This window comes from Crotalus tigris, unplaced genomic scaffold (assembly GCF_016545835.1).
Source record: "Crotalus tigris isolate CLP2741 ecotype Arizona unplaced genomic scaffold, ASM1654583v1 scf7180000019170.200965, whole genome shotgun sequence".
Taxonomy (NCBI): domain Eukaryota; kingdom Metazoa; phylum Chordata; class Lepidosauria; order Squamata; family Viperidae; genus Crotalus; species Crotalus tigris.
In genome coordinates this window covers 148,542-171,152 of record NW_024097411.1, presented here as the reverse complement: position 1 = coordinate 171,152, position 22,611 = coordinate 148,542, and the positions used below count along the sequence as shown (strand labels likewise).

Sequence of the window (22,611 nt, the reverse complement as noted above, 5' to 3'; positions counted from 1 at the left end):
AGCAAATTATAACATTTATTCCAAATTTCATAAAATTCTGTCACCTCCTTGTCTTTTAATTCTAGTGTAAGTTTATTCATTTCTGTGCATTCCAAGATTTTATACATAATCATGTCATTTGTGGGTGTATTTTCATTCTTCCAACATTGAGCACATGCTATCCATGCTGCAGTCAATATGTGTATAATGATGTGTTGGAGTTGTTTTTCAATCTTTAAATTTATTATGCCCAAAAGAAATGATTCCGGTTTAAAGTCCATTTTTACCCCAGTTATCTCCTGTATCCAATCTCTTATTCGTTCCCAATAGTTTTTTGCTTTAGGGCACAGCCACCACATATGATAAAATGTTTCTTCTCTGATTTTACATTTCCAGCACTTCGGGTCCATGTTTTTATGCATTTTGGCCAATCTCGCCGGTGTAAAATGCCATCTATAAATCATTTTATATTGATTCTCCCTGTATGCAGTTGATAGCGTCAATTTGCAATTTAAGGGATCATTTTTTACTACTCACCCCATGTGATTGAAGAGAGGGTCCCTACCCTCTACCTTTGAATGCTCTGCCTTTCCCAAAGTTAGGAATGACCCTAACTTTCCACTGTTTACAAAAGCTTTAGAAAAGTAATTACTTTGCAAGACATACGAGTCATGACCAAAGAATAGTCTGGGTTAGTAAGATTTTGTTTTTAATGCTTTTGCTTTGAGTCCTTTGTTGAATTAGTTTGTTTATTTATTAATAAATCCTGGAAACTGAAAGGATTTCACTTGGGAAAAAAATTGGTAGGTAAAATATGTATTCCAACTGTATTATTTATATTGAAATGATTTATACCAGGCAAAAATGAAAGCAAATTTGATATAGGTATAAATTTCAGGAGGTTCCAGAAGTGCTGTTAGTAATACTCCTAACTATATGCAGAACTGCAAATGATTTCCCCATCTCCAAGATACTGTGCACTTATTTGGTTTACAACCTGTTGTGTTCCATCTGCATTCATGGGGATGAGACAACTCCATGGATGAACTGTAACAATGGCCTTAAATAATCAAACATGTGAACAATCTACTGTATATTAATCTTTTTTCTCCTTTATGTTGGAATGGAAATATAAGAAATGGATGGTTGCCTGTACAAGATTAATGCCAGGCAAGTATAGGTAAGTTGTGCCTATTTAAAGATCTGGGATCCAAATAACCAAAGAAAAACAAGGAGTGATTTCAGATAACCAGATTTCCTGATATCATATTCAGTTTAGCCTTCCATAAATACTATCCTGGTCTAAAACCTGGTTATTTTGCATGCCTTTGAGGGTCCCTGTTGACAACTGTAATATTGGATAGAATCCTTTAAGTTATTGTTGTAAAGAAAACACAGAACTCGTCACATTTATGAGCTGCTGTTTCAAAAATACAAAATGGTATATCAATGTGATTGTATAAAGCTGATATGCTCGCAAATTTTTTTTACATACTATTTCACCTAATAACCAACAAAGTTATTAGGAAAGGGTACAATGTGCAGCAGATGTTACAACTGAATATAAATATTATTCGAGGCCTGTTCAAATTGGCCTTTTCCTCCTGATTTTATAGCTTGGAAATCATGGGTCTTGTGTCGCTGAGCTACTTTGCTGGCTAATATATCATCTGGATCTGAAGAGCATAATGAATTCTGTATTGATGGACTGTATGAATCAGCTAGGTTAGAAATAATTTATCTTTTCCATTATCTAAAATATTCTTCCCATCTTATCTACCTTTGGGTTTTATATCTAGGTCACTGAATACTCTGTAAAAAACTTCTCTAGCTTTTTTTTCCTTTTTTTTAAGTATCTGAATTTTAGTAGCTGTTGCCTAGGCAGAGATAAATTAATTTTAAGTGGGATAAATTAAATTTAACCTGAAAGTGAGGATGATTTGTGGCAATTTTTTCCAGAATTATTTGTAGATAGAAGTGGATTTGGAAGTTTGCATTTTAGATGCAAAAACTATTATTTCTATCACCACATCTCTCTCTCCCCCCCCCCTCTCTCTCTTTCACTGAAGTGCCCTTAAGTATGTAATAAAGCACTCAGAGTCTCCTGGTTTTAAAAGATAGCAAGACAGTTTTGTTTAGATTTATTCTAATTTCAGAGAGAAGGCACAAAAATAGATGCATTTTCTCTTTGTGTTTGTGCATTTTTCTTATAAAGTTGAAGTTTGGAGTTGCACATACAAGACAAATGATATATCCCCCTCCCCAATGACCTATGGTAAATTTGGAATCACATGAAGAAATGAAGACCACTCTAGCCACAATCACTGATACAAAGAATGTCCTAATTAACTATCTTCAGTGTGATTTAGAATTAAAACCAACAGCTCCCCTCTTTTCTACACACTTGAAAAAAAACTAGGAAAAATATCCCAGGATACCCAATCTATAGCTTTATTGCTGTTTGCATACCTAACAATATTGTTGCCTCCAGCATTAGTTTAGATCATATCCGGAAATAGTTGCATATTAAAAGCTGAAACCAAACATAATTCACAGCTATATGCCTCAAAGTCTTGTTCACAGTAGCATCCTAGGGTCAAGTAACACTGGGAATATAGGTTCACATAACAACTGCTGGTTAATATCCATTTGCTACTCTAATTTTGTCCACCCACCTTGCTGCTAGTCATCCCTTCTTCTGTTTCCATTCATCTTTCCCAGCATTATAGACTTCTCCAGAGAACTAGGTCTTTGCATAATGTGTCTAAAATAGGATAACTTGAGCCTGGTCTTATGTGCTTTGAGTGAGAGCTCTAGATTGATTTGTTCTGTGCTGCCTCATCTGGCCAGTGGGGAGAGGGGGGAAAATGTTCCTGGGAGTGATGAGCAAAGAAAGCCGGTAGTATATGCCAAGAGTTAATCTCTCATCCCAGACTAATTTCCTGGCAGCTGTGCAAATGGGGCAAAAGAGTTTGGCTCTTACTAAACCTAGACAAGTCATATATTTTGAATCCTGCAATGCCTAGCGCCCACCACGGGATGGAAACTATAGCATGATGACTACTTGATCTGCTCTGACTTCTGATGCTTCCAAATGACCTCCTGGTAGCTGGAATGCATTTATAGCACTCCAGAGACACCAGGTACCAGCAGCAATGCTATAGGTGATTGGAGGTTGATGGCAGACAACATGTCTGCTGGGCCCGAGCTTCTGAGCAGGGACGCTGGGTGCTAATTCTAGATTTCACAGAAGAAACTACTCTAAGGAAATGTCCCAGAGATGATGCTTTTTCCCAAAGACAACTGGACTTTCTTGGTTGTTCTTTGAAAATGTTATAGACCTGAAGAGAACTGAAGAGACTTCTTGGCTGAGAAGTGAAACATTTTCAAAGAAAAAAAAACCAAGGAAGTCCAGTTGCCTTTTGGAAAAAGCACCTTTGGGACAACTATGAGCCAGATGACTGAGAATCTCCATAGACACTAAAAAAAAATACGTGTTCGGCACTTGAAAAACAAATGATATTTTTAAATCAGGTTTGTTGGAAGGGCAATCTCTGCCTGGTTTTCCCCAACACCAATCTCCCCCAGTCTCCCAGCAAAAGTGCACATCATGTGGCCAGCAGGCTGGAAATGAAGCCCTATTTGTTTTAAAAAGACAAAGATGCATATAACAAATGAGGATGCTTGTGATTTATTTTCTTCTTCCTTGCTCTACATGGCTGACTAAATCAGTCAGAGGAGGTTTTGTTTAGGTATGTAAGAGCAAGGTAATTGTTTAAATAATGGAACTTAGCCCAAATTATGATTTAGTGAATGCAGCGCTATTTCAGTTTCACCTACGTGGGACAAATAGATGATAAATTAAATAGATTAATATTAGACCAACAATCAAGAAGCAAACATTATCCCAATCAAGGAGCCATCAACTCAGACAAGCAAGCTAACAGTAAATAGCACCCTAATCAAGGAACCACCAAAAAAACACTCCCACTGACCTTGACAGGGCAAGCCATTATTATATAAAAAGTAAGCAAACCCTGCTCCTTTCTAGCACTGATGATGTCACCTAGTTTGATAATAAAACATCTGAAGAAAACCACCAAGTTCAGAGAGCGCCAAGAACCCCATAGATGATACAGATGCTGTATCCAATCTGGCTTCCCAGTTTATCTTCTGAAACATCCCTGGTTGCCCTTTTTGCTGATTTTTATGAAGAACTACATAAAAAAGAATATGTTCTTGTTGGTACACTGATTTATGAGTAGCATTTGATAACATCAAATATGGCATTATTTAGGACTACTTGTGTAGGACAGATTTGGGGATGCTAAATTACAGTGATTCAAATTGTCCCTTAGAATCAGTTTGAGAAAGATGTTTGATGCCTTGGCTTTTTGTTTATTGCACCTTGTGAGCATTTGTTTTATTCTCTATTTTTATCTATATAAAATATCAGGGATTGAGGATGCATTCCTATTAATCTTCCTATGTAGCATGGAAGACTATTTCTCTTTTACTTCCACGACTAAAAAAAAAAACCAAACATTGTTCAGATTTTGAAACACTGCTTGAAAGTATCAACAGAGATATAAACCAGGTAAGATAGAGGAGACATAGACATCTGGTATAAATCACAATGACACTACAATGTGCATTTCCCTCACCCCTTGACACTGAGATGAACTGGGATGCTCTATCAATTTCTAGAATGCATTTTATAATTGAAGTTAAATATTGTAAGCTGTTCTGAATGGTATATAAGCACTAGAAGGAAGATATAAATATTCATATAATACATAAATCTGCATTCACCCCATCATGGAGAATGAAGAAATGCAAATTGTAGTTCCAAATGATTGTATTTATGTCTGCTAGTGTCATTTTTCTGTCATTTGCAGCTTTACTCCATATAGTATATGATAACAAGAGGAATGCCTTCATGGAATTTTTCCCCTGCTTAAATAGATAAATGTTTCTATTTCTAGGGGAGAAAGCATACATTATAGAAGAGTGTCCATCCAAATGATTTGTTTTACTGGCTGTATGTATGAGTCATAATCTTATCTCTGGGGGAAAAAAAATCCCCAGGAAACATTGACAGAATCACTGAGCCTCAGTTTTTTTGAAGCCCTAACTTTCCATTTTATCAAGAGTTTAATTAATATGGCAAAATGACATTAATCTTGATGCTCGCTGAAGCAGCAGGAGTGAGTGTTGCCTTTCCAAAATAATTAAACTGTATTAGCAAGAAATGAAAGGAGGGAATCTAACTTGAGTAATTATATAAATCCTTCTCCTGAATTCTCAGTAAATAAATTAAGGGCTCTTTGATGAAGTTGTTTTAGGCATAACTTGACAGGAAAGGTGACTAAATTCTGTCTATCCTTCAAGAACTGGGAAGAAAGATTAAAAAAATAAAGCTGGCACACAAAAAATTGTTTGGCTCCCTCTTTCAGTTCACTCATTTTGATTCCTCCAGTCTACAATTATAAGAAGATTTCTCTTCAGCATTCTATTCATTCTCCACATTCAAAGATTAGTAAAAGATTTGATGTTTGGAAACTCCTAAAGGCAGGCTTTATGTAACATACTACTGAGAGGTTGAGTGCTTTAATTACAAGTTGCTCACTACCATTCTTCACTTATGGATGGATGACATTGGTAAAGTTATAGCCTGCTTGTATAAACAAGCAGCAAGGAAGGCTGATAACAGCAAAAGCAGTCAGTTTTTCCTTGGATTTTAAAGAAATGAGTTACTTCATGTTTGCAATTCTGCATGGAGTATTTCTGCGCAGGTTTCAATTCAAAATGCTTTAGGAAAAGTTAACTAGAGGTGTATAGTCTTCCAGCATTCTGCATGCTTTGAAAATGATTTGGAGCAGACATGTCAAACTCGCGACGTCACGTGATGTCACACGACGTATCGGGACTGTTTTGCCATTGTCGGCAATGGGGTGGGCGTGGCTTCTGCGTGATGCATCCAGCCCGCGGGCCACCAGTTTGACATCCCTGAAATTTTGGAGGAACAGCTTTAGAACTTGCATTTGCCCTGCAGTTCTTTGCAATTCATTAAAGCAGACCTTTTTCCAGGTGTCTGCATAAGCTTAAAAGAGATCTAGTTGTTCAACCCATTATATTTAATGTGACTCCTAAAGCAGCCATATATTTCTTCACACTCTCCAGAAAACTGAAAAAGAATGAGGTGCTTTAGAAAAAAACGGATTTTTTTTCCTTGCATAATATTGGAAGAACTTCAAGTTCATTCTCAAAGCATGTAAAATACTGGTAAAGATCCATCAAATGCCAACAGTATGCTTGTTGTTTCATCTAGAAGGACTAGATCGAATATCCTTAGGCAGGAGTAGAGCATCTGTAGCATCTCAGATATTGCTAAACAACTTTACCTATGGTGGCTGAGAATTTAGTAACATTTGAAAGCCAGATGTTTCTCTGAATTTGTTACAGGATAGATTTCAGCTGAACAGTAGGAGAAACATTTTGATAGTAAATAAGAATTCAATAATTGAATTAGTTACATGAGAGGTAGGAACTTGTGAATTTGCAAATGTTCTTGCCTTTTAATTCTGCATCAAGTGAAAGGTTGGTCTCAATGCCCTAGAACACGGGTGTCAAAGTTGCTATGCCACATGGCATGTTGTGATGTATCACAACTTTTTTTTGCATTGCAGAACTGGGGTGGGCGCAGCCTCCATATGATGCAGCCAACCCACAGGCTGGCAGTTTGACACCCCTGTCCTAGAAGTTTTCCCTTTAATTCTACAACTCACTTTCTTCAGTTCCAGACTGTATTCCTTGAAAAAAATAGAATCGTTTTCAAATACTAAGTTGTTTCAATACTGATGTAGCAGTTTTTGAACCCTTCTAATTTGGAACCTACATACTATATAAAATAACAGTCACTGTATTTCTACAGGGCTTAAAACAGAAAACCAATTGTCTTTTCTAACTTAAAAGCAGTCATTGATTCTGGACTGCGAGTTCCAGTTTTGATGGGAAAATCTAAGTAATCATTTGCTTAATCAACGGTTATCCCATCCTGGTGAAATATTCTGCTCCCCAAAATCCACATGGCCCCCACACTGTCTTTTCAAAGAACCACAAAGATCTGGTTTCTGGAGAGCCAAGGTATGAATTATTTTAATTATTTAATTATTTAAATCCTCATATGTAGTTTTGTCAGAACTCTCTGCTATGACCTGTCCGTCTTGGGTGGCCCTGCACGGCATAGCTTATAGCTTCATTGAGTTACACAAGCCCCTTCGCCACGATAAGGCAGTAATCCACGACAAGGCAGTCATTCCTTGTGCTTCTACTAATATTGTTACTCTACAGATACGTATTGGGCTATAAACAAAATAGCTGATGAAGTATGAATAGTTTCTTATATTTTTCCTGATATAATAAAATGATTATGATGTTGCATTAAAATATATTGACAAATTAATTATCTAGTTCAGTTCTACAGCTCTGATACTCCAAGTGAAAGAAAGGTACCTGTTCTAGATGCCTTTGTGCAGATTCGTCCATTCCCATTTAGACCAACTGGACATCGGCCACAGAAGTATCCAGTCTTTGGAGGTTTGCGGTCAATACACAATACTCCAGGAAAACAAGGTCTATTAGCACAGTTAGTAAGAGATGGTAGAACTCCTGCATGACCTGAAGGAATATCCAAGACCATTCCTAATATTAAGCTATTAATTATAAAAAAATAATTTAAAAATAAAACAGGGAGCAAATATCAACCCTGGCTAATCCTTTTATTCTTTCAAAATGTAATTAATGGTAGATGCCCCCAAACTGTGTGCCAAATATAAGAAAACCCTAAAGGTACCACGTATCAAACCAGCTGTTTCTCATTAAGGCAAGATTTATTAGCCCTCTAATTACATGGTGTAAAGTTTAGAATTCAAAAGCGTGTGGCATTTATCAGGGATGAAGTTGACTTTTCTTCACTGCTAGGAACACCTAGGTGGAGAAATTTCATTAGTCAGGGGGCAAACTACATATTTCTCTGCAGGATTATATAATGAAGCCCCAGAGGCTTCCTCTCCTTTGTGAGGCATCTACTGGAAGAATTGTTTGGCAATAGAGAAGAAAGAATAGAGGAAGTCATGCTAACTCAACTCCTTCTTGCCTGATGCATTCTCCTTTAAATTCACTCACTCTGCTTTTATTGTAAAGTGTGGCTGTGGCATAGAATGCATTAACCCGTACTATAATTTGTTTGCCTTTTACTTTATATGTTGTTTGTACCTTGACTTTATGATGTATAAATAAAGGGTATGGCTTAGTGTCATGCAGAACTATCCAAATATGATTTATTAATTAAATCAAAGTTAACCAAACCATGACCTAGTAATTGTGTGAATCCAACCAGTGAGTCAGAGGAAAAAATGCTATCAGGATAAAATACTATTTATTTTCCTTCTTTTCCCATTTCAGTGGCTAATTTACAAAAAAGAAGAATTCATTGGGGCTTTATTATATGCAGATAATTACTCGGTTCATACACTGTGTTCAATTATGAATACGCCCACAACTGACCGGATTCATAAATCCTCTTAAACCATAAAATAGCTTACAAACTTAATTACTGGGTTCATACAATAAAAAAGCAAGTAAGTTGCACATTTGTTTACTGCAATGTGCAAAGCCAGCCAGTGTAAGATGTACTGTACATCGTCTCGCATACAACTGTTTTTGAACAGACTACTTTCTGGGAAATAAAAATGGGAAAATGATGTTGTTCTGCTGGAAAGTTTTCTAAATATTTTCTATTGTTCATAGTTGGAAACTAGACACCGCACTTTGTTTAACCCAGAAGAGTACTATTTATTACTCCAAAGAAGAAAGGAGAGGTATGCCCTATGACTCCAAAGCAAAGACTAAGGCAAAAACTCAAACCACTGACTATGGGACTCTAGTGCAATTTCTTTTTCCTAATTGAGTTCTATACTAAATATTTTATATTTCTTTGGTTAGTAGATATAATCAATCTAATAAGATGGGCACATGCTAAGTGGAGCTGAGTCAGGCAGGAATCTGCTCATTGCACAGCATCAACATTGCATTTTCTCAAAGAACTCTTTAGGAACCATGGTCAAAACTAATTGTCTGCTCTCTAACATAAGCTCTATCCATCTAAGCTCTAAAGTACAAACTTTCTTTATTTTTGTGCTATATTCAAACTCTCTCTGTTTAAGCTGATATGCAGTGGCTGCTTAGAAGAATAGTTTCACATAAGAGCTGACAGCTTGGAGCAGAACTCTTTGACATCCATCTAATTAGACTATACTTACCATGGATCTTGCTGGTATTAACATACTTAATTGCCGACAAAGTCCTTGCTTCTTGGCCTTTCTCAAGCTGTTCACTTTCACTTGTTTTCCATTCACCTTTGATGTTATGATTATTAGTAATGAAGGCTTCTATTCTGCCAGCAAAGTCTTCAGCTGCAATGATAGAGAATGAAGGTGAAAAAGGCACTGCATTTGGTTTTACTGTATTATTGATAGTGGTGAATGCTAACATCATATCACATTATCCTCCAGGTTATTTATGCCCCAAGACAAAGAGATTGAATGAGTTAGCATCTGGGATTTCATTAGAACAGGATCTCATTTAATATCCACATATAGTGGAGGATCCAGAAGTAGAGGCAGACAATTCAAATGGCTTATAAAATAGTGGCATGTGTACAGCTGGAGCAACAAATAACACATTCGCTTGACCAATTCTAAAAGAAAATCTTGGTGGCTTGACTCCATCTGCCTACCTATGGACAATTGCCAAGCTATACCACACCAACTCCGGGCAGCAGCTGGCTCAAGAAGAGTACATTGGATACTGTTGCTTAAAGTGTTCAAAGAAGTAAATCAACTAAATTGTCCATCGGGGACCATTTAAAATATTAATTTCCTCCAGTAAGTTACAGAATGAATATTCCACTTGGACCCATGTTTCAAAGCAATTAGCTACTGGCTAGCTTTATTGGAAAGATATGTGTGATTATTTTAAGTCAAATGGAAGAAACTGTCAGTCCTGGTCATGTACTATACTTGAATTAATAAAAGCTTTCAAGAACCCTGGGTAAATTATAGAAAGAGGAGGAGATTCACTGTATGTAATTTACATAACGTATCTTACATAGGCAAAATAATTTCAATATTTTTCCCCATTCTGGCATGATGTGCTTGTTATTTCTTCAGTAAATCATTCAAGTTGTTACACAACATTATGAGTTGAAGAGCAGTTTTTAGATTAATCCCATCCTCAGGAAAGTTCAGATCAGAATGAACTACCAACCATAGCAGAAAAACCACTACAATCTGATGAACAAAGACATGTAATTCTGATGCTATTGTGCTAAATCAAATCAAATTCTTGGGTGGGAAATATTGATTTTATAGCTCAATGCCTATTTTCTAGCAACAGAACACAAGACCACATTCTCTTCTAATATCACTGCTTTGGAACCCTTAGCTACTGAAGTGTATATATTTCAGTGTTGTGTTGTATTCATATTCTGCAGTCCTTGACTGATGAAAAGTTAATTATCTTTATTTAAGACTGGTGCCACCAAGTACAGGGGTATGTTAATCTTTGGAACATATTTGGAATTTTGAGACTTTATGGCAGCTGCAGAGTTATCATGGGAATTTGCTAATGGACAACACAGCTACTATTCATGGACATGGTGAATCACTAAAGAAAGGCAGGTTAGTCTTTCAGATGCTATCTAGAATCTTAATGGAGCTTTGGTAAAGACTTCTTAAGACTTTCCGGTAAATAAATATGATGCTACTGGTGCTTTGCTTTGGCAATTTTCTTTTAATATATTTTGTTTTAAAAAGAGTCTCTTCAAAAATCAGTTATGACAGGTCTGGTGGACAGTAATTCCTCAGCCCATAAGTTCTACATTCTTTATCTCCAACTTAACAAGGACAACATTGTCTTTTTAAGTGAAAAAAAATGACAATATAGCATTGGATATGTCAGATAGAGCATAGAAGTGGATTGGGAACCTTTCTACTTTTCCTGTAGCTTCATGACTTTCTAGCCTGCTATATAGTTTGCATAAAGGGAGGAAGTGTTGTTTAAATCAAAATGAGTTGATTGGTTGATTAAGTGTAAGAGGATCTTTTCCCAACTTTAAGCCAGGCATATAGAAGCAGGTATGGATCTCATACATCATATTTTAGAGAACTAACTTTTTTTTCTTTCCCAATGTCACTGAACGTTAGCTATGAAAAAAGAATTTTGCAACCAATAACCACATTCATAAAGTAATTTAAATGAGTAGTGTACAACTGCTGTATCAGATGAAGCATTTTAAAATCCTGAGAGTGTGCAAATAAACAGCCACATTTTGGCTAAGGGCAGGATTTTACTTAGGCCTTAACTGAATCTTCCTTTCTCCAGTCATGCTTAACAGAATTAATTCACTCAAGAGCACCAAAAACACTTCAAGGCAACCACAAATGTCCTGAAACAAGGCAAAGAGACTAGAAAACAGTTTCTATAAGGTAAAACTGTAAACCAAGGGAAGATTGAATCAATATTACAACAGACTGTTCATGTTTTTAAGAATTTTTCAGCTCTAAGTCATCATTTTTTTGTCTCCATACATAACGTGTTGTTTGCATAATGAACGAAAAGAAGAGGAGCAGGAATGCTCTTGGATAGTTCATTTAATTGTTTTCCACACTGAAGGTTAATAGTCAGGTATACATGAACAGAAAAACCAGGGAGTCAGGTGATTACATCCTCAGGAGCATTCATAAATTATTTTATGCATAATGAAGTAAACGATTTATTGAACTTCCTCTGCAACACTAACTTGGGATTCTCTAGGCATTTCTTTCCTTAAGGATGGGGTTAATCTAAAAAGTGCTGTTCAACTCACAAAATTATTTAACAATTTTTATTGATTTACTGAAGAAATAATAAACTTGTATTTAAGAGAAGCAACAATTAAAAACAAGAATAATGTAAAGCAATCACGTTTAAAGTTTGGAGAGACTTTGAAAGACTCTAGAAGAAAACTTAGACAATATATTCAGAAATATATTTTAATAAAAGAATGTGGGAAGGATAATATTATGGCATCATTACCCAAGTTTAAGTTAACCAGCTAAATAATATGCTGGCTCAGGAATTCTGGGAATTGAAGTCCACGAGTCATAAAAGAGCCAAGGTTGCCTACCCCTGGGCTACACCAATGTTCTACTAACAGACTTCTACATAGAGACTAGGTCTTAGCCTTTCTGTGTTTTGGTCGGTTCCCATTTCAGGAACAGGATGACTGGAGGAGAATGCAAATGAATGTTAGGTTCAGTAAATTGCTACTTATGTGCCATGTCTACATTTTCTCATGCCTCTCAGTGAAGGCATTAAATGTTCTTTGTATGCATAATCATATTGTAGACAAGTGGATAGTGTTACTCGATATAGAATATAACATACTGAAAATCTCTATTGTTTAGACAACTTATCAGGATAGCAGCATTATAGTTTTCATGCTATAAACATAAAAATATGTTTCATAAGCAAAACACATTTTGGGCAAAGTGTGTGGTTATCATGCCATATTATCTACTTCATTTCTGCAGTAGAATATCCTGGGCAAATAAGACAAATGAACATGCATGCACATTCAAATATGCCTTGATTAATGCCAGTCCAGCATTTATCTTATTTTCAATTCAGTTCAAATTATATTATACACTTTTCTTATTCAGCAAATTTTAATTAAAAAAAACCTCCCTCTTTTTCTAGATGCATTTAAATATATCAGAGGTAATCCACATATATATTTGAACAAAGACACAAATACGAGGGCAATTCGGAAATAAACCTCCATTTGGTTATCAATGACAGACACTCGCAGTTACATAACTTTTATTATATACATTAGAAAACTACATTACATTACCTTTTGACGGTGTTTTGTAAAAAAAAAAAAAGGTGCTGGAACTCACACACGTCATACAACCTGCCTTGCCTACCCTACAAAGTTCCATCCAAAAAAGGTGCCGGAACTCCATTTTGGGCGTTCTATGACAAAAAAAGCCCTGCCTTTTGACATAATTGCCATTCAAATTGAGGCACTTGTCATAACGTCTTAAAGGGTTTGAAATTCCTTAGTAGTAGTCACTCGGTGCCAAATCTGGGCTATGTGGTGGTGATCAAAAACTTCCCAACAGAACTGTTTCAAAAGTTCTTGGGTGCATCTTAGCGGTGTGCAGGTGAGTAATACTGTGAATCAATGCCAAATCAGAAGTGGTGCCATAGAAAATCCCGCCAAATGTGAAAATGCCAAAGGAGTACTGCTAGTGAAGTTCATGGAGCGTGGTTCGACCATCAATTCAGATATCTATTGTGAAACATTATGAAAATGCAGAAAAACCATCCATAACAAGCATCAGGGCATGCTAACTTTGAGTGCGATGTTGGTTCACAATAATGCTCACCTCCATTATTTTGATCACCCCCTCAGCCCAGATTTGGCAATGAGCGACTACTACTAAGAAATTTCAAGCTTGTAAGACTTTATGACAAATGCCTCAATTTGAATGACGATTATGTCAAAAAGTAATGTAATGTTGTAGTTTTCGAATGTGTATAATCAAAGTTCTGTAACTGCGAGTGTCTTGTCAATGATAACCAAATGGAGATTTATTTCCGAATTGCCCTGGTATTATACTGTTTTGGCTCATAAAATTTATTTTTGGGTTGAGCCCATTACAATTGTTTCCTTAATTATTGTAAGATCAATAACAAAATACTCACACTTGCAATTTCTACCATCACCTTTCATCCCAATAGGGCAGCTGCCACATTCAAAAGACCCCATGGTATTTGTGCAGGAGACATCAGGAAAACAAGCATTTGCTTCACATTCATTTATATCCTCTTGACAAGTATGCCCTATGGCAAAAATAAAGCTTAGGTTAATAAATAGAAAGATGTTGCTTCTGCTGTTTAATCCTTTGCTTAAATCTTCATATACATTAGGTAGACTTCCCAGAAGTAGAATTGGTGAAGATGTCGGTCATTTGTCATTGAAACCCCCAACAGATTCACCTGATGTTGTAGTTGTCTAGTGCCATTAGTGTACTACTTCCCCAAATGTAGAACTGTGAATGTTAGCCACACCAATAAAGCTAATATACTCCTGAAACTATGTTTCATTTTCACCCCTCCAGGTATATAACATTTGTGCTGAAAACACTATTAGGAATTGTGTAATTGTGGGCTACAAATTAGTCAGGTTTTAATATATGTTTGATTGAAAGAAACAGCTGATAAAGCTTTCCATCATGTGAGCTGTAGAAAACTATGTATGAACTACAGATCAAACACTTATAAGAAAGACAGAAAGCAGTTTATTTATTTATTTATTTATTGTTAAAAGAGATAACTACCCATCTCACCAGAAGTGACTTAGGGCAGCAAATAACAAGTAAAACCACAATCTTAAAAAAATCATTATAAAAACAATAATTATAAAAATATAATTAGTAAAAGTTAAAGAATAATTAAAATGTGAAAGTATTATCTTTGGAAACAGTTATGTGAAACTATTTTCCTAAGCAGTCACTGCATATCAACCTAAACAGGAAGAGTTTGAACACAGCGTATAAATAACTTTCAAAGAAAATTTCTACTGTAGAGCTTAGCTAGGGGTATTTTATGTCTGAAGGCAGAGAAAAGTATAGCAACCACATATTATACATAGTAAAACCTTAAAATATTGCTGATTGTCTGTGACCCCCAAGACAGATGACATAAACTCAGTGGTGGGATTCAGATAGCTTGCATCACTTCGGCAGAACCGGTAATTAATTCTTTGTTGTCCAGGCCCAGAATGGCATCCACACAGAAGCAGCATCCACACAGAGAACCGGTCGTTCACATATTTGAATCCCACCACTGCATAAACTGGTCTCAAGGCTCTTCCTAAACATTAACAGGGATGGAGCTAGCCTAACTTGGGGGGTGGGGGGAGAGCACCAAGGCAGGGAAGGTCCCTGGCAGATCTTACCCCCATGTAGAGTGGTTTATACAGTAGTCCAAGCTGGAGGTGACTAGGGCCAAGAAGCTTTTATAATGGAAGTGCTTTTCTTAAAAAAAAAAAAAAAAAGATCACTTGGATTTCACTTGATTTAGCAATGTAAGATAGAGGATTGATTTTGCTCTAAGGGCTTCTTCAGATTGTCAGGTTGTCCTATCAACAATGTGAGCTAGCCACTGTTTTTGGATGGTAGGCATGGACAACATTACCATGTATTCATATATCACATTGATTACTTTGCAGAGGCAGAGGCTTACCTCAAATGACTGATTAGGTTACCATGATCCTAATCTTCTAAACCACCTCCATCGATAGTTTTGCAGTAGTAGTGTAGTAGATAGAATAGTTGCTTAGTATAGAGCAGGGCTAGGCAACCTTGGCTCTTTTATGACTCGTGGACTTAAACTCCCAGAATTCCTGAGACAGCCAAGCTGGCTCAGGAATTCTGAGAGTTGAAGTCCACGAGTCATAAAAGAACCAAGGTTGCCTACCCCTGGTATAGAAAATATTTCTAGTTTCACACAAGGCATGTGTGTGAATGTGTGTATGTATGTGTTTTTCTTTACACAATATACTTTTTTACTTAAAAAAAAAGTCCAGCAATGTACTATGTCATAATTACTTTGTCAGCATTCTGTGCTTTTAAAAAATATTTCTATTTTTTAAACAATGAAGTTAGAAAAAGAAACTGACTTCACCAAAAGATTTTTTGTGATTATAGAGGTAGTCCTCAGTTTATAAGTATTCATTTAGCAATTGTTCGAAATTACGATGGAATTAAAAAAGAGACTTATGACTGGTCCTCGCACTTATGACCATCACAATAATTTAAATCACGTGGTATAAATTTAGGCACTTGGCAACTGGCATGAGTTTGTGACAATTATATTTCTTATAATTATCATTATTGCCAATGTTAAATTTAATATATATTCCACTGTTTGAAAACCATTGATTCTTACAAGTAGAGAGAGTTCATTATTGTTCTCCTTCTTCTAACTTTGAGCATATTCTATTTGCATTTCCCTTTCTTTATGTTAAAACATACTCTGAACAATTACTGAACAGATTGCTTCTTCAGTGAGGGACAGTGAAATAATTAAGACGACTGAAGGAATATGAAAATATCTTTCTAGCCCATCAAATATTTTTCTACAGAGCTTGGTATCTCAAGACAGACTATTATATTACATTTTCAAGTCCAGTGGGGACTCAGGCCAAATATCAATTTTTCCTGTGATAAACATTAAACAACCAAATGAACAGCATAAGCCGCATTCTAAGTTGTAGGCAAATATTAGGAAAAACAGCATGTACAGAGTGGAAAGGACTGCCTTGTTCTTTACAATGTGGAATATTTCTGGGTAGAAAATATTTGAAGAGGAAGACTTATTGAGACATCCACTTTATGTCTAACTTCATTAAATGAAAAAGGAATCTTTTTTCCATCTTTGGTGAGTAAAAATCTTAGAAACGATGGATGAATTTAGTCTAGTACTAAAAGAATCTCTTCAATTTTATCTATTATCTCCCACAATATTTTTGCTAAAAGATAAGTCAAAGAACTTTGGGCTTTTAGTCTAAAAGGAAGTTTTAATAATGTTCTCAGAAGACAAGAAGATATTAAAAAACATCAAAAGTTTACTGAACGTTATTAGGAAGAGCAGAAAATGATAGCAAGCCAGGACATATGAGTACGTGCACCACTATTTAACCTTGAAGGCAGCAAGAATGTATGAAGGAATGCTTGATTAAGGGAAACAAGTTTAACCCCCCCCCCAAAATATACAGGTACCCAACTTTAGAGTCTTTAGGAAACAAGATTATGAAATGCAGATATGCTAAAACAGGTACTGAAACAGACGATTCAGTATAGGAAAATGTGAATAACAGAACTCATTGATATCATGCTTCTAACATTTAATTTAGGAATCCAAAATATTTATAACAATAGGAAAAAAATTGGATGCCAGCACCATTTTCTGGATGCAGCTGGGCAGCTAAAAAAAATCAGTGTGTATACAGTACTACTAGGTAGAAAACTGTAAAAGTGTTCAAGATTCTTAGTACAGATGATTAGAGTGGTCCCGAGTGTTGAAGTGAAGGTCTTAAATGTTGAATTAATCCATCCTCCTTATTTTTGGTTCCCAGCCCTTCCAAACATAGATACCGATACACACAGAGAAGTTGCAAGTCAGTAATAAAAATGAAGCACTCTGGCCACAGAAAAGTTAATCATAGGAAAATAATTTATATATGTAGTATAATTCAAAAAACCACAGTCTTAGCAAGGATTCTCTTTATTGTCCCATGTGATTGTTTCATTAAAAAATAAATTGAGATAAATCTCCAGGATACTTACTTGTTATCTGTCCATGTTATCATCCTTTTGCTGGAACATACATCCAACTGTTTATGTTAACACATTTTTAGATTTGATGCAAGTAAATAATGACAACTAGTCACTAACTCCCCTTTATGGATTACTGCCTTGTCGTGGCGAAGGGGCTTGCGTAACTCAATGAAGCTATAAGCTATGCCGTGCAGGGCCACCCAAGATGGACAGGTTATAGCAGAGAGTTCTGACAAAATGTGATCCACTGGAGAAGGAAATGGCAAACCACTCCAGTATCTTTGCCATGAAAACCCCATGGACAGTACTAAAAGGCAAAAAGATATGACGCTGGAAGATGAGCCCCTCAGGTTGGAAGGTGTCCAATATGCTACTGGGGAAGAGCAGAGGGCTAGTACTAGTAGCGCCAGAAAGAATGAAGCGACTGGGCCAAAGCCGAAAGGACGCTCAGCTGTGGATATATCTGGTGGTGAAAGGAAAGTCCGATGCTGTAAAGATTTTTTCTCCATAGGAACCTGGAATGTAAGATCCATGAATCAAGGCAAGCTAGACGTAGTCAAAAAAGAGATGACAAGACTGAACATCGACATCTTAGGAATCAGCGAACTAAAATGGACAGGAATGGGTGAATTTAACTCAGATGACCATCAGGTATACTACTGTGGGCAAGAATCCCTCAGAAGAAATGGAGTAGCCTTCATAGTCAATAAAAGAATAGGAAAAGCAATACTGGGATACAATCCCCAAAATGACAGAATGATCTCAATTCGAATCCAAGGCAAACCATTCAATATCACAGTAGTCCAAATCTATGCCCCAACCACTGGTGCTGAAGAGGATGAAATTGACCGGTTCTATGAAGCCCTACAGCACCTTATAGAATTAACACCAAAAAATGATGTCCTTATCATCATGGGGGATTGGAATGCTAAGGTAGGAAGCCAAAAGATAACCGGAATAACAGGCAAGTTTGGCCTTGGAGTACAAAATGAAGCAGGGCACAGGCTGATAGAATTTTGTCAAGAGAATACGATGGTCATAACAAACACTCTTTTCCAACAACCCAAGAGACGGCTCTACACATGGACATCACCAGACGGTCAACATAGAAATCAGATTGACTATGTGCTCTGCAGCCAAAGATGGAGAAGCTCTATACAGTCAGTAAAAACAAGACCAGGAGCTGACTGTGGCTCAGATCATGAGCTTCTCGTTGCAAAATTTAGGCTTAAATTGAAAAAAGTAGGGAAAAGCACTAGGCCACTCAGGTATGAACTAAATCATATTCCTGATGAATATACAGTAGAGGTGACAAATAGATTTAAGGAATTAGATCTGATAGACAGAGTGCCTGAAGAACTATGGATGGAAGTTCGCAACATTGTACAAGAGGTAGCAACTAAAACCATCCCAAAGAAAAAGAAATGCAAGAAAGCAAAATGGCTGTCTGAGGAAGCTTTGCAAATAGCTGAGGAAAGAAGGGAAGCGAAAGGCAGGGAGAAAGAGAAAGATACACCCAATTGAATGCAGAATTCCAGAGAATAGCTAGAAGAGATAAGAATGCCTTCTTAAATGAACAGTGCAAAGAAATAGAAGAAAACAACAGAATAGGGAGGACCAGAGATCTCTTCAAGAAAATTGGAGATATGAAGGGAACGTTTCATGCAAAGATGGGCATGATAAAGGACCAAAATGGCAGGGACCTAACAGAGGCAGAAGAGATTAAGAAGAGATGGCAAAACTACACAGAAGAACTATACAAGAATGAGCTTAACATCCCAGATAACCACAATGAGATGGTCACTGACCTCGAACCAGACATCCTAGAATGTGAAGTGAAATGGGCCTTAGAAAATCTGAGCAACAACAAAGCTAGTGGAGGTGACAGTATTCCAGCTGAGCTATTCAAAATCTTAAAAGACGATGCAGTAAAAGTGCTACACTCAATTTGCCAGCAAATTTGGAAAACTCAACAGTGGCCACAAGATTGGAAAAGGTCAGTTTACATTCCAATTCCAAAGAAAGGCAATGCCAAAGAATGTTCAAACTATCATACCATTGCACTCATTTCACATGCTAGTAAAGTTATGCTTAAAATCCTACACGCTAGACTCCAGCAGTATGTGGATTGAGAACTTCCAGAAGTACAGGCAGTATTTTGAAGAGGCAGAGGAACTAAAGATCAAATTGCCAACATATGCTGGATCATGTAGAAAGCTAGGGAGTTCCAGAAAAACATCTACTTCTGCTTCATTGACTATGCTAAAGCCTTTGATTGTGTGGATCACAACAAATTGTGGCAAGTTCTTAAAGAGATGGGAGTACCAGACCATCTCATTTGTCTCTTGAGAAACTTATATGCTGGTCAAGAAGCAACAGTGAGAACTGGACACGGAACCACTGATTGGTTCAAAATTGGAAAAGGAGTCCGGCAAGGCTGTATACTGTCGCCCTGCCTATTTAACTTATATGCAGAGCACATCATGAGAAAGGCAGGCTAGATGAATCAAAAGTTGGAATTAAGATTGCCGGGAGAAATATCAACAACCTAAGATATGCAGATGATACCACTCTAATGGCAGAAAGTGAAGAGGAACTAAAGAGCCTCTTGATGCGGGTGAAGAAGGAGAGTGCAAAAGTATGCTTGAAACTCAACATTAAGAAAACCAAAATCATGGCATCCGGCCCTCTCAATTCCTGGCAAATAGATGGGGAAGAAATGGAGGTAGTGACAGATTTTATTTTTCTGGGCTCGAAGATCACCTCAGATGGGGACTGCAGCCAAGAAATTAAAAGACGCTTGCTCCTGGTGAGGAAAGCTATGGCAAATCTAAACAGCATTCTAAAAAGCAGAGACATCACCCTGCCAACAAAAGTGCGTATAGTCCAGGCCATGGTTTTCCCAGTTGCAATGTATGGCTGTGAAAGTTGGACCATAAGAAAGGCTGAGCGCAAAAGAATTGAGGCCTTTGAACTATGGTGCTGGAGAAGACTCCTTCGAGTCCCTTGGACTGCAAGGCGTTCAAACCGGTCAGTCCTAGAAGAGATCAACCCCGACTGCTCTTTGGAAGGCCAGATCCTGAAGTTGAAACTCCAGTACTTTGGCCACCTAATGAGAAGGAAGGATTCACTGGAGAAGAGCCTAATGCTGGAAAAGATTGAGGGCAATAGAAGAAGGGGACGACAGAGAATGAGATGGCTGGATGGAGTCACTGAAGCAGTAGGTGAGAACTTAAATGGACTCCAGAAGATGGTAGAGGACAGGAAGACCTGGAGGAACGTTGCCCATGGGGGTCGCGATGGGTCGGACACGACTTCGCAATCAACAACAACAACAACAACAAAGTCACTAACTGTCTATGACCAGCTGTCTAAAATTAGTGTAATTTGGCAATAGGCACATTTCTCTCCCCAACTGTGAAAATGCACATGCTCTTTTGGTCACCGATGCTTTCTCAATCAACATATACCACTGAAGGAATTCAATAAATTGTGTGTGCTTCTCATGAAGTGAAGAAGTGTTTTGATAAACATGGTTCATTGTGAAGCTTATGCTTTACATGTGTTAGTATTTGTGTTTTGCTACTGCCTCCTGTTCAGAAAAGATGGATAGAAACCATATGCTCTAAATAGTTTGAATATTCAGAAATAGATTTGGAATGAGGTCTCAACAGGAGAACCTGTTTATGAAAGTTTAAACCACAAAAGATGAACTCTGGGCCTGCACTTTGTGTAGACATTTCCATCGCTCCCACTCATTTTTTAATCTCTGCCATCTTCTTGTTTCCCCTGTGCACATCTGCAATTACTATCATCCTGTCAGTGACAGCAAAATGGCATTTAGAATGCAGTGGTAGTTTTGCATGCACAACAGTGCTTCCTACACTTTTAGTAATGAGCTTCTCTAGGGATAATATTTAAAGTGATCTCTGAAGAGCAAGTGTTTTGTTACTACTATCTGTTTGCTATCATTTGTAGAGGTGTGATGCCATAATGGTCTTGTCACTTGAGCAATGCAGTGTTACCTGCTCATTAGATTATTGATGGTTTTCTGGGGAATTGAGACAAACACGACTTCAAGAAGCTTTATTGCTGTAACAGAATCTGCCCTGGAGTAAATTCATCTACCTCTCAGCTGGTTTTCAGATCCACTTGCATATAATTTTTCACCTGCTATTAAAATACTGAATGAAATAGGAATGCCTCTCAATCATTTCTTTATTCCTCTCCCCATTTTCCTCATGTTTGCTATTTTCAGCTCAGGAAGCAGCTGCTGAAACAATGAATATTTTATTTAAATGAACTAGAAAAAGGAGAGTAATTGAAGCAGGTGTCTTTCTTTTTCTTAGCAGGCAATATCTTATCACTATGTTCATGTGGATAAAGAAAACAAAATTAGCAGACTAGCATCCAATGAAAATGTCGGAAAGCAATTGCTTAAATTTAAGTTTATCGGGAAATAGTGATGGTTTTTAAAAATACTGCAGTGAAGAACTTCACACAATCTCACAGGATTTGATTTTCATTATACTTTGACTTGAACTAACTGCTTTTAGATTTGTGAATTAGGTGGTACCCAGTTTGGAGCAGAATATTGTGCCAATGTACTATTACCAACCATAGATCTTTGATAACTGCTCTATTACCTCATCAGTCTTGTGTTCTATTTGTGTTGGACGTGTAACCTGACACCCAACACAACCCCAATTTTAGTACCATTTTACTAATTTAGTGTTTCTCCTTCAAAAGAGCATGAGAGTTCTCGGTGGTCCTTACTTACTCCTACTTATCCTAAAGACATTCTGAAGACAAATGAAGATACTGAATTTGAGTCAGCATTGCTCTACCATAGGGGTGTCAAACTGCTGGCTTGCGGGCCGGTTGCATCATATGGAGGCTACTCTGGCAATGCAAAAAAAGTCACGATACATCATGACACATCACATGACATGGCGTGTTTGACACCCATGCTCTACGATATACTATGGAAGATGGAATTTCCACTATTAATGTTTGGCAAAGAATTGGATTTCATAAACCAAACAGATGGCTGTATCTATCTATCTATCTATCTATCTATCTATCTATCTATCTATCTATCTATCTATCTATCTATCTATCCAGGTAGTCCTTGACTTACAACAGTTTGTTTAGTGACCAATTCAAAGTTACAATGGCA

General features: G+C 37.0%; 1 protein-coding gene across 1 annotated transcript in view; it reads right to left on the bottom strand.

Annotated features, from left to right (window-relative positions):
- Window positions 1–22,611, bottom strand: part of VWDE (von Willebrand factor D and EGF domains) — a gene marked incomplete at its 3' end in the record, with an annotated part of 157,307 nt that overhangs the window by 23,109 nt on the left and 111,587 nt on the right. The window contains exons 22-24 of the mRNA XM_039360249.1: window positions 13,795–13,932; window positions 9,303–9,455; window positions 7,495–7,659 (exon numbers count right to left, since the gene is read on the bottom strand). Of these exons, the coding sequence (XP_039216183.1) occupies window positions 7,495–7,659; window positions 9,303–9,455; window positions 13,795–13,932 (456 nt within the window). The remainder of the gene's footprint in view (window positions 1–7,494; window positions 7,660–9,302; window positions 9,456–13,794; window positions 13,933–22,611) is intronic.